This window comes from Adiantum capillus-veneris, chromosome 11 (genome assembly GCF_014529385.1).
Source record: "Adiantum capillus-veneris isolate H3 chromosome 11, ASM1452938v2, whole genome shotgun sequence".
Classification (NCBI taxonomy): domain Eukaryota; kingdom Viridiplantae; phylum Streptophyta; class Polypodiopsida; order Polypodiales; family Pteridaceae; genus Adiantum; species Adiantum capillus-veneris.
In genome coordinates, this window is record NC_140941.1 from 111,850,484 (window position 1) to 111,863,816 (window position 13,333).

The following is a 13,333-nucleotide window of genomic DNA, read 5'->3' on the forward strand; positions in this document are numbered from 1 at the left end:
TCCTCCTCAAATTTAACCATACATGACAAATGACATTGACATAGCAAGACCAGCTTTTTCTAAGCTTTGAATATTTTTTTCGAGTGTCGGTTTTTGTGGGATTTCTTCTTCTGGCAGATTTTCCACATTGCGGCCCACTACTACATGGTGACTCCACCGGGGCCAACAGTTTTCAGTAAATACCCTATTGCCCATGTTGTAAGCTAATACTGACAGTTTAGCAGTGCCTTTACCATGCCTACTGTGACATGCAAACCACCAAGTTAGAGCTTTTGTTCAGTGCTCTAACATGACAATCCCACACATATCTCAACTTGAAAAACAAGAACAACCTCGCGTGCCTTGCTACCTTCTTAATTTTGAATGCTATCATGATTCCGATTGCATTGGAAAAGGAGTTAAAACTTCGTTCACCATCGCCTTTTTGATTTCTTGGATCAATTTTAGTCATTAAATTTGAACTATGACATCAAAGAAAAATTCCTACTGGGGGTTGTTTCAACAAAATGCCATGCACAACGTGGACTGCCAGTGCTGCATGCATTTTTAACAAGTGGAAGCACCTACTTTAAAATCTCCCAAGATTCCACCGAAATTTGCATTTGCCAAAATTGGTATCACCTACTAACTCAGGAAGCTGTTCAACAGCTCAAATGCTAAACACACTCCTGCACAACAGAATAGGAAGCATATGAAACCAAGCCATCATATCTTCATCACAATGACACCATGCAAAACTCGGTCATAAGGAGATTTCTACGCATCCAATTCTGGAAGGGTAATTTTGCGAATGGTGTTTAGTTTCAGAATGTCTATTTCAGATGACAAAAGAATAAGAAAAATGGTATTCAAGCTCATATCATACCTACATCAAGGCACTCTTCGCCAGAAATTGACAGCATCAACATTCATACATATCAAAGCAAGTAAAATTTGTGACTTTCTTCTTTTCTACGTAGGGCTTTGAATTGGTTTGTTACATGGAGAGGGCTGCTTTGCCCACATAATTGAATCAATAATAAATAGCGAATCAAGTGTAGACAAGTTCAATTGCCATTTACCAATAGGGCATAAATTTATACCATCCCTGCCTTTCAGATGGCACACTCTATTGAAATGCAGCCTACCTTGAAAATTTACTCAACAATCACCATACATACATGCAGGCTTATCTGCTCAATATTTGGGTGGCAAACTTCTCGGCTGCATCCATTGCCGCCTCAACTCCAGCTCCATTACTCCCCTGAAGAGAATTCTGGTCAATATTAGCTCATGATATAAATATTGGAGAGCCCTTCTCATCAAAATAAGATGCATATTACCTGCCCCTGGGCAAGACCACCCTTGCCACCACCACCTTTCCCATTAATAGGTTGCAAAGCCTTTGCTAACCATTCCTTAAGGACGAGTCCTCTACTTGCAATGGTTTCCGGTACTCCAGCATACACAAGGGCCTTATTGGTTACCTCATCCACACTGAAAATCATAACAGCTAATTCCTGGAAAAACCCCAGGAGATTCAGAACCTTTTGTGATCCGGAGTTCTACAGAACCTCTCTGAGAGAACATGCAGACAAAAAGACATTCACAAGATTGAGAACATTGTGTGCAGTAAGCAGCAGGCCTATGTTCAAGAAAACGCTAATTTGTTCAACTGCCATACTTATAGTGACCGTTACAAACGCAGCCATTGAGTGAAAATAGTACATAACTGGGTCAACAGAATGAGAAAAACAAGGCTTTTTTATTCTATGTTTAGGAAATAAAATGTTGGGTTGAGATAACCATACCAAGTGATCGACAACTCATTGAAGTTGATGCAAAAAATAGTTTTATGGCTTAAAAAATCCCTAGCATTCTTACTATGCGATTGATCCCAAGAAATAGTTGTTTTGAGTCAAATGCGACATCATCCGATCCACATCAAACCAGAGAATGTTCCAAATACTACTGCTTTTCGTACGACTTTTGATCTCTTAAGAGTTCTTAGGCATGCCTTGGATTCACCAATGCACCTACTACCTTCAACCTGAGGATGGAACCAACTTTTTGCAAATATTGAGACTTTCGTTGGTACCTTCTTTGATGATTTGACTCTTTCCTCTCCGAGGAGAGGAAGAGAATCGATGTCATTTAGCCTTGCTCTTCCAGGAATTTTGCACGCCCTTGTTATCAATGGCAAGAAGAGAGTTCTTTACAGGTTGCACACGTTATCTCCAAAAATGGCATTCGCATGTGCCATGGATCCAGCCAAAGTGAAAGCAAATCAAGAGTGGCCCCATTTGACACGATTGATGAAGTTCGTAGTTTTATTGGTCCAGCTTCCTATTTTTGGCAGTTCAGTGCACATTTTTCAGCTACTGCTTCATGTCTTTATGATTGACAAAGAAACAAGCAATTTCCATGGACTACCGAAGAGATCATACTTTCAAATCTTTTGCACACAAGTTATCATGTGCTTACTCTTCCCATTAGAAGTTTTTTGTGGTCAAGCCTGATGCTTATAGCACTAATTTGGGAGCAGTATTTGAGTGGGATGGACATGTGGTAGCAAATGAGAGTAGACGACTACAACCCCAGAAGCTGTCTGGTTAATTTTAGAGATTGATGTCCGCATCAGACTACTATCATTAGCTCGAAAAACCATAGTTATATGTAACAGACTTGGGCACCCCAAGTCCAGAATCCAGCACGACACATGAGAGAATCAGTTAAAAATACTTCACACTTTAATCACAGTTCAATTGAGTCGACATGGCCCGGCGTAGTTCCGTGCCCAGAGAGATTGGCCCCAAAGACTGGCGCCCCTTTCGGTATTTATGTTTATATTAATGCTTGAGCAAAGTTACAATGCCTGTGGTAGAGAGTGGCCCTGGGGTCATCTTTAAAGGCCCTGAGGACTCTCAAAAGCAATTGCATGAAAATCTTCATACTCAAAAGCTTCTAGTTCCACCCAGCGCAAAATGCGAAAGTTCGTACGATGTGCACGCCAGACTACGACCACAAGCATCACAATAAAATTCGAATGTCTTTTGCAAGTTTGGCAAGGCCAACACTGGTCCGGTAGTCAATTTCTCTTTTGAGAGTCTGAAAAGCGGTAATCTTTGTCGGTCCCCACGTGAAAGGGACTCCTTTCTAAGTCAATAAATGCAAAGGAGAGGCTATCTCTGCAAATTTTCGAATAAACCGCCAATAATAAGAGCACAAGCCCAGAAAACTTCAAACTTCATGAACATTTCAAGTCAAGCCAATCACGAATGGTGTCTACTTTGGCTGGGTCCATCATTACACCTTTCGTTGAGACAATGTGTTCCAAAAAGTGTATCTTTGGTAAGAAAAACTCGCTCTTTACATTGATAACCAATCTATGTGTCACGTGACACATCCAACCCTATGTGTCCGTGGACAAGCTACAGCATGACCAAGGTTTAGTTCAATCAAGTCAGTTTAGATTTAGAAGTGATATGGCACTTTTGTGAGTCTATTCGTAGACCGTGCATGCCCAGTCACTTAGTGTAGATGCATATCCTCTGGTTGCACACAGCATGATCGTCAGTATTCCCACCAAAATCCATCACATTCCATCAGGGGAATTTTCCAATGCATTTAGCCTATTTTACCTATTTTTTGCATTTTTCACTTATTAATTTAAGTGACTTTCCAACAAAAGTAGGTAGGGCAATTTGGGTAAGAAAATATATAAGCAAACCAAAGCTAGCACTAAATGGCAGAAGAGGCAATAGAAGCAGGCAACTTCTCAGCAAGACCAAGCCTTGGTGGATTCCCTCCAAGCAGCAGAACCCCCATGCTAGCGTTTTTCCATCAAGCACCTTGCCTTAGCGTTTTTGCATCAGCAGATCCTCGCCGCAAGCAAGTCCCAAGCATAGCGTTTTTGCGTCATCATCATCGCCATCAAAGCACAACTCCTAGTGTCTTTGACAAGACAGCAAGCTAGCCTTTTTGGAAACTTCAACCCTAGCGTTTTCTGAAGATCCAGTGTTTAGCAGATTCAGCCCGGAAAGACCATCAGTTTTCAGCCTAAAGACACCTCAGTTTTCAGCCCTAAACCTGCAGATTTTCAGCCACAAGGACCCACAGAAAACAGCCCCCTAATCAGCGTTTTTGGACTAGTCGCAGATTTGAGCCCATAGCGTTTTTGGACAGCAGTAGAAAGATTGCAGATTTCAGCCCTTAGGTCGGTCTCGTCATCACCATTGCCCTCGCCGACATAGCCTAGACTTGCATCAGTCTCATACATACCGTTTGTACCAGTTTGTGCAATCATAAGTAGACCACTCTCGCCGACGAGAGTGGGGCCTTCGAAGGAGGGTTTTACAACGTCTCTGGTGTCGTATCTCTCTTCTCTCTCTATCTCTCAGTCTCATACACTTGCACGCACACTGTCCATTCACTTTGTGATCATAGCATTCTCTCATTAAGAACGGAAGGCTCTCCCTTCCAAGAACAAAAGGAACCTTGAGCACACTTCGGAGCACTCATCTTGAGCAAAGCGCAAACATTCATTCCGTTGCACCTAACACTATGTGATCGTAGTGCTTGGAAAACCTGTATCAGATGTCGTCGATGTTCTACCTCATTCTTGGAGCAAACTATAATGTTGTCAAAGAAAGTGCCCACAAAAGATCGATACTCTCTGAAAATCCTTTCCATCATTCGGTTGAATGTTGCTAGAGCATTCGTAAGTCCAAAAGGCATAACCAAATATTCGTACAAACCAAAGGTTGTCCGGAAAGCTATCTTGTAGACATCCCCCAGAGCAATTCGGATCTGATGATATCCACTCTTCAGATCAATTCTCCTAAAACAAGAGGATCCATGTAGTCTGTCAAGTATACCATCGATCCTTGGAATAGGGAATCTATTCTTGATTCTGATTTTATTGAGAGCTCTATAGTCAATGCACATCCTCCAAGATTCGTCTTTCTTTAATACTAGCAATACCGGAGAACAAAAAGGTGAAGTGCTAGGTTGGATAAGACCCTTTTCCAGAAGTTCTTTTACCGGGTTCATTATTTCTTAATTTTGGGCTCGGCTAACTCGATAAGGTGGCTGGTTTGGTGGTGTACTTCCGGGAATCGAATCAATCGTATGATTCTCAGGACGAGAAGGAGATAACTCGCCTGGTAGACCTTCAGAGAAACAACCAACCTGTGTGTGTAGAAATTCTTGTCGTTCCTTTTCCAATTCAGACATATTTCATCGTTGTTCATCATTCAGTTCTTTCAAGAGGATCAAGTAAACAAAAAGACTGGATTTCATTAATTTGGAAATGGCTGAAGCCGATACAAGTGGGACGGACTCCCCCTTCGATTTTACATCAAGTTCAATTTCTCTGCCCTTCTCATTTTTCAAAGTCGCTTTCCTCGCCCTATAATTAACCACAGCACCGTTCTTGTGGAGCCAAGTGATTCCTAGGAGGACGTCACGCCCTTCCAAAGGCATGATGTAAAAGTCCTCGTGCCCTAGATACCCCTGACAATGCAAACGAAGTTTGCCAATGACAAGTGTAATGGCAACATCCCGTCCGGTGCCGCTAGTACAGCTTCTACGGGTGGTCCCATTCAGTATGGCGTGATTCCAAGTCAAGCTGCCAATTCAGGTGAAAAAAAGTTGGCCTTGGCTCCTCCGTCAAAGAAGATGAGGGCTTCTTGATCTCGTACTTTGCCCCATGCGCGGCAAAGTTCTCCTCGCCCATAGGCGTTTCATCATTTCCTGCTTGTGGTGGCTCCGATATCTCCAAGGAGTAGATTCTAGGGAGTGAGGGCTATTTTGTGGCTGTGTCCCCCCTCAACCCTCAAGTGAGGAATACGTCACTTTCCCTGCTTGTGATGTCATGTATTGCCCTATCCGTTAGGCTGGCAGTAGGGATGAATCCCTAGATGCTAGGTAGTTTTTGGGATCAATGCCCTAAATGAGAGTGTTTTGCATTCTATTGAGGTTTCCCCCTATTTATTATGTCATGGCTTCTATTTGTGTGAGTCAGCAGCCTAGAGGGGACCCGTATACATGGGACCCCACCACCCCCTCTTAGAATGCATTCCAGCAGATAACATTGCCAGCTTTTTTGGGTGCTGCCCTCATTCTCCTCATTCACACTCCGTATACTCTCCTGAAGCCATCTCTACCTTCACCTCTCCCCCATACTGTGGGGGTCTCTTGACTGCCCTGATCTCAACTTTCTTCATCTCCCTTGGGTCCTTGAAGGTGCCCCAGATGGAGATCTAGTCAGAGCGAGGGCTGTCAATCTGTTTGTGGATGATCTGAAGGAAGATCTGCGTCGAGTTGTTGGAGCTCAGGTGGCAGTCCACACTTGAAAAGAGATGTTATGACACTGGTGGCTGTTCGTCATCCAAAACATTGTTCGACTGCCACTTTGGCATGATCTGTGTGAGCAAAGATCCTGAGAAAATTAACTACAAGATTTTTGCTTTTCTCGTGCTTAGGAACCATCATTGAAGCAGCAAGTAGCAACATTAAAGGAGCTGCTTGCTGGGCTGAGAACCTCGCTAACACTGCTTCAACTCTTGTAGTGTATCCCTACAAGGTTTTGTTTCTATTGGGCTTAAGCACCACCTATGAGATACCAACACGCAGAAGCCCAACGTTGCTTTTGTTTACATCTCCAAGAAAGGAAATGATTGCTAGGCATGACAATCTTGCTAATACATGCAGGTTAAACTTTCTTAAGACTGCCTCAACTCTATTTGGATGCAACAGCCGAACTTGCCATGGTGATGTACAGGTATGTCTGACCAAGAGCACCACAACAAACACCATTGATGACTCAAATTTTATGTACAAAATTTTGCCCCTCGTCTCACAGCTTCATATATTAAAAAATTGGACACTGAAGCCCGAGATTAGGTATTGCTGCCAATTTATCGTAGGGCATCATCCAACCGTGTATTTGTTGAAACTTGGTATGGACAGGCACATCCAAATTTCAGCAGCAATCATGGCATTTCCAGCCTTCTCTACCAATCGTGTGATACTTTTTCAGGTCATGGGGATTTTCAGAGGGGTTCAGGGAGTCGGAGCATCGTGTGGTGATCAACACCATAGCTTCTTTGTACCAGCCTGATTCCGATTAATTCAGAAATGGAAGTGGATAATGATGGAGATTATTCGAATCCAAGTATTAATGTTGTTGCTTTCACTGATTAGATAACTTTAAGAAGCACTCCTTTGCCACAGCTCACATTTTCTGCATGCATATCAAAGTTATTGCCAGACTAATTGATGAAGGCACACTGTCAGTAAAGTGGTGGCAACGATGCCTTTCTGTATCTAAATTGAGAAATTCCAACTCTCAGAAATATGTTAAAACAAACAAAAAGTGAGACCACCCACAGTGGCATGCATGAAGAGGCACAAAGAACTACAAATATAGGAGACTAGTAGAAATACAATCGTGTCTGTGGCTGTTACCTTCTGTGAGTTCAACACTTTGGTTATAGCTTCACGTATTGCGTTTGTATCAAGGCCAACAGAGATCCGTAAAATGCAGAACTGCTGACAATTCAAAACACATTCCTCCGCCATTTCAGTGGCAACTTTGATGGCTTTCTGAAGATTTTTTTCTGCTTCAGCCTTCTGAGCTTTTCTTATTATTTCCTGCATTGAGGAAGAGCGTCTCGAAGATCAAAAAACAACGGCCATAATAGTTTCATATAGAATCATTGGGTTTGTTAATCTCTCAAGCCCTCATTATTATTACCTGCAAGGATGCAAGCTGCCCACGAAACTCTGCTTTTTTTACTGCAGGAATGATGGCTGCATCTACAAAACTTTTCAGTGACGATACTTCCTGTACAAAATGCAACTTCACCCAGGGTTAGCAACCATCTATTTCCAATAATTTAACCTCTCACTATGCTTTGAACTTATACCTTCTCCAGAGCAACACCTTCAAGGTTTGAGGCAGCTGCAATCCGATCAGCACAAGCATCTGCTTCTTTTATTGCTTCTGCTGCTTTGTCATAAGTAAATGCAGTAATACGGCGAATCCCCTTTGCAATTCCCTCTTCTGAAATCAATACAAAATCTCTGGCTTCTTTTGTGTTTGAAAGATGGGTTCCTGCCCGTAGCAAACGGTATAAAATTAAACTGTGTTCATCCCTTTTGAGTTCATAAACCATGCACAGGAAACGTAGATGTAAGACCCTACCACCACAAAACTCAGTTGAAAGCGAAGCCCACATCGGGTTTTCTGGGTCCTTAAGTAAATCCTCCACTGGGTGTCCCACAGCAATCACTCTCACAGGATCAGGGTAAACCTGTGTCATTTACGAGCATGCAATAAACCCTGTCAACATTAGTAGCTTTCAACTTCATTCAGCTCTTGAAATAGTTATAAGGACTCTGCTAAATGTAATTGCCCCATTCCTCATTGAAACCCTTCACTAAAAGCATCAACATACAAGCCATCTCAAATAACTTCATTCAGCTCTTGAAATAGTTATCAAGACTCTGCTAAATTTAATTGGCCCATTCCTCATCAAAACCCTTCACTAAAACCATCAACATACAAGCCATCTCAAATAGCAAATCAACCAAAGGTTCATCCTTCAGTAATAGCATAGAAAGTGTAAGCAGGCCAAGAGTGGCACCGGACCTCCTAGAAACATCATCCCACTTCACAATTCCAGAACATGATGGACTGACGGGGAAAAAAGATTCATCAGATACTTGCCTCACCAAAGACCGCACGCAGCCCCAGAATCCGCTTGGCTTCCACTAAACTTGCCTCTTTCGCATAAACAGGTAGCTCATCCTTAATTCGCTGGACAACTATAGACTCAATTTTTTGTAGGTCCCTGGAATCAACTGGTTTCCCTGATACATGGAAAAAAACATGTTGCATTCGTCTGTCTTTACACATGGATTTGCCAAGGTTCACAAATCCAGTCCCAAAAGAACATTCTTCAATAACAAATGGCAGTGCACAAACATGTATCACTTTATACAACGCACCATGAGAAAAGTCAAATCGCAGTTTGTCATCCGCAACCAAAGAGCCTTTTTGATCAATGTGATCACCCAGTACCGTCTACAGCAGCCATAAAATAAGCCACAATGTCAATGATGTTTAATATTTGCAACATACAACCATCTTAACTTTAAAAGAGTTAAAAAAGCAAACCTTCAAGGCATAATTTAGCAAGTGTGTGCAGGTGTGATTAGGTGCAATTTGAGAACGACGCTCGTAATCAACCTTTAGAACAACCTCATCTCCAAGAGAAATTTCGCAGCCATGTTTCTTCAAGGAACCAACATGAAGCACATACCCACCATACACTTGAACATTCCTCACTTCCAAACTTCCCCTGCTGCTCTCTATTAATCCTGTATCATAGATCTGCAAGGAGAACAATCAGCATAAAACTGGTCCATCAAGAGAGAGCTCCATATAGTGAATGAATACCTGTCCGCCCTGCTCTGCATAAAAGCTTGTACTCTCAAGAACCAGCCCAACAGCTTCTGTTGTACAAACACGATCGACAAAACCTGACTCTGTAAGTATTGCCTTAACCTTGGTTGTATGATCCTGTTCATTGGCAAAAATTGTCCGGTGTTATTAACCCCCTATTCTCAGCTGGAAATCACTATCTTAACAGTCATCTGCAATTGCAGATGTCCATCACAAGAGCCCATACTAATATTGTAGACATGTCTTCAAGAACGGTATGCACGCATCTGCACAAACGCAGCAACACACATGTACAGAGAAATTACACTGCAGTTTGGAGTGACATTGTCTGGTAAACATGCAAAAGCTCATTTTGAGGCTTAAGAGGGCATGCACCGACACGAATGTATGAACACTTGCTAAAAACTATACATGCAAATTCAGAACGACTAACAATACACTGGTTAAAATTTGCTACAATGATCATGAATGAACCTTGTGCCATATGTATTTGAATTTGTCATCAGTAGGTAGAATGTCCTTTTTCTGCAACTCTGCTGTTGCCTCTGCTTCCATTACCAATGATCTGTCTCCCACCTGTATATTGTAAAAAGGAAGAGAAAAATTACTTGATGCATCGTGAGAGCTTTTGCTACAAACCAGGAGAAGTTTCAGCTTTGAAGCTAAGCCTGTATCTCTCAAGAAAGGCTTAAATCATGACTCGCAAAAGAACCGATTCTGTGCCAAGTCAGGCACAGCATGACAAGATTGCAAACATGCAATTAAAGCATGCAGCACTTGAGACAATAGAGGTCCTAAACTTTTAGATTTTCACTATTCTCTACCCGTTTTTTATGCCGTCTTGTGATAAAGAAAGAATCTAAACATGTATTCAAACAGCTTCATCATCAAAAAAGTATGCTCAGACTGTACAGTCCTGGCAAGATGAGGAAAAGGTCAAGTTTTTCCTTGAGAGCTAAAAAGAACTTTACTCGGGTGACATAGCAAATATCAAACAGAAACAAAAACACATTGTATAGGGACCAAAATTGCCTACCTTTCCCCTGGCACTGCGTGCTCTCTCCCGTGCCTCTTCCATGGCCTCATTAAACCCTGTCACATCCACAACTAAACCTTGTTCCTCAGCCATCAACTGCAGAAAACAATAGTTCAGAACAGCTTCTTCATAAAAGCCACCCAAAACCATGCAAAATGTTGTAGAAAATGGACCTGAGTCAAATCCATTGGAAAGCCATAAGTATCCCAGAGGATAAATGCATCCTGTAAACATCAGTCACATATCGTCAGAAATAACAATAGCAGAACATCTTGAAGAAAATTTATGATTGCAAACCACAAACCGTTTAAAAATGGTGATTCTCAATAAAGTTGACACTTTTTGTGGTGTTCAGGGTCGACCAGTACTTTCTTGAACATTTTGATGTTGTATTTAATAACGGTCATTATATAAAAAACTCCAAGCTTTCTAGAGTTGCAAGATTCTTAAATAAAATGCTTTACAATGATAGAATGCCCTTATAGCCGAACCTTTTGTTCCCAAGACTTGGTCATGGTTCAACAGTGCTTTTGCAAAACCTACCTCAACCCTGTGTTCGAGTAAAAAAATCTCATTGCTTGGCACCAATTGATAGTATAGAAATCCTTATGACTGCAATCAAAAGTTTTGGGATGCCTATCTTCCTCCTATCTTTAACGATTGCAATTTTGCAAATTAGTGCAAGAAATATTGTTTTGGCCTCTGTTATCCATTACAGGAGTACCCTCTTAACATCAAGGTTTCTACCATGCAAGAGCTTAGGGATCATGCGGCAATTCTCTACAAAATAACTATTGAAAAGCTTAATTTCACAGCTCATCAACCTACTTATGGCAATGCACCCCTTGTAACAAACTTGGACACTCCAAGTCAAGATTCTACGACACAACAAAGATTCACTTCAAAACAATTCACAGTTCACAATTGATTTGACACCACCCAGTGGAGTTCCGTGCCTAAAGATATTGGCCCCAAAGACTGGCGCCCCTTTCGGTATTTCTTTTTGTATTAATCTGTGTTCAAAGTACAAGAGAGTGGGAGGGTTCTCACTCTCAGACTCTGCGTCTAGATGCTCTGAGAAGTGAGCACCCTACCCACATATTTAAAGGTTACAAGGGATGCCCAAAAGCAGAGCCCCAAAAGCATTCTCTTTTAAAAACTCTTTTAAAATAAAGCAACTGAACCAAAAGCTTCAAAAGCTGCCAAATTCAGCCCACGCAAATTCAGGCTGCTTTTCCGTACGCACTGCCACGCCAGCAGCTCAGCGCAAAAAGCGGAATTTCCGTACAACACTGCCTCGTCAGCACTTTCAACGTGAATCCCGAAAATCTTCCACCTCGGCCTGCTGCCGCGTTTTTCGGGCCTACACCCTGCTGGGAATGTATGCGGGCATGCCACGTCACCAGTTTGTGACATACCCGCCTCTTGAAAGCATTGTAATCGCCCTCGATTATGCCTGCAAAACAGGCATAGGCCATAAGCTGTCTTAGTAGACACTGATTGTTAGTACCGACGCACTAGGAACAACACATCTAGCACATGTACCAATCGACAGTCACATCACAGGACATCACGTGACAAATCACATTAAAAAATCATTCCAATCTCAGACCATGATTAATCAGCAACGTATTTAGCAATCGCATCTAGATCCAATCGAGACCTCTCAGATGCCCAATTAACTAATCCTTATTGCAATCATGTCTATAGAGATTTATCAGACCGAAATGCTGCAGTCATTTCGTCTATCAGTTCCTGCACTGAAACAAGTCGAGTACAAAGCAACATCATATTATCAAGAATTCCAAATCTTAAAGTCATTACAGCAGAATTCTGTCATCTCACAGTATCCCTAAAACCCAATAGGGACATCAGTGACTCTATTATCAATATCGGGGCAATCTGTTGACAAAGGAGCGGAGTGACTCTGCCCTTGTGCAAGCCCGCTGCACCAAATTCTGCCCATGCTGAAATCGTGTTCTATCGAAGTAGATTATGCTAAACTGAAAGCTTCAAGGTAAAGGTTCACAATCTGAGGAGTATCTGCCACGTCCTCCTCCTCCATCCACTTCACATCCAATGCGGAATAGTTCTTGAATTTAACTAAGAACCGCCTTATCGCTTTACCTTTTATCTTTCTATCTTTATGTGCCAATATCTCTTCTGGAACGAGTATCTCCTCGTTTTCCTCCACTTCGGGAGGCTCATCTGGCTCCCCATCATCGGGCACATTGCCTTTAAAAGGCTTCAAGAGACTCACATGAAAAGCATTGTGAATTCTCCAAGTATCGGGCAGCTTCAATCTAAAGGAGACATCATTTATCTTTTCTTTTATCTGGAAAGGTCCATTGTATCTCATGCTAAGCTTTGGAAAAAGCCCCTCCTTTCCCTTTTTCGTTCTCGGGCGTGCCTTCTCAAAACGTAAATTGTTCTCCTTTAATTTCAAATTGCGACCATGCCGATCTACTGCCTTCTTATGTCTTTCTTGAGATTTCTTCTAAAGCCTCCTAGACCAAGTCCAAGTCCCTCGTGAACTGGTCAGCTTCAAAAATCTTATCTTTCATTCTAAGGAAGGGTGGAACCTTCGTAGCACCTTCTCAAATGGCGCCTTGCCCATCAAAGAGTGGATCGTGTTATTGTAGGCAAATTCCACCAAGGGCAAAATACTTTTCTCATGTAGTTTCTGATCTAGAGAAGAAGACTTCAACAAATCCAGTACAGCTGAATTTGCAATCTCAGATGACCCATCTGTCGGCGGGTGGAAAGATGACGAGAACTGGAACCGTGTGCCAATGTTCTCCCAAATAGCCTTCCAAAACAAACTCGTGAATCAGGGATCTCTGTCA

The 13,333-nt window shown here is 42.1% G+C and overlaps 1 protein-coding gene across 1 annotated transcript in view; it reads right to left on the reverse strand.

Annotated features, from left to right (window-relative positions):
• Positions 1-866: 866 nt before the first annotated feature.
• ALATS (Alanyl-tRNA synthetase) overlaps positions 867-13,333 on the reverse strand; it is a 56,909-nt gene continuing 44,442 nt past the window's right edge. Inside the window, exons 10-22 of the mRNA XM_086523583.1 lie at positions 10,661-10,711; positions 10,488-10,583; positions 9,926-10,027; positions 9,446-9,568; positions 9,164-9,379; positions 8,995-9,070; positions 8,714-8,856; positions 8,189-8,297; positions 7,911-8,098; positions 7,739-7,828; positions 7,450-7,635; positions 1,323-1,499; positions 867-1,243 (exon numbers count right to left, since the gene is read on the reverse strand). Of these exons, the coding sequence (XP_086379709.1) occupies positions 1,169-1,243; positions 1,323-1,499; positions 7,450-7,635; positions 7,739-7,828; positions 7,911-8,098; positions 8,189-8,297; positions 8,714-8,856; positions 8,995-9,070; positions 9,164-9,379; positions 9,446-9,568; positions 9,926-10,027; positions 10,488-10,583; positions 10,661-10,711 (1,632 nt within the window). The 3' untranslated portion in view covers positions 867-1,168. The remainder of the gene's footprint in view (positions 1,244-1,322; positions 1,500-7,449; positions 7,636-7,738; positions 7,829-7,910; positions 8,099-8,188; positions 8,298-8,713; positions 8,857-8,994; positions 9,071-9,163; positions 9,380-9,445; positions 9,569-9,925; positions 10,028-10,487; positions 10,584-10,660; positions 10,712-13,333) is intronic.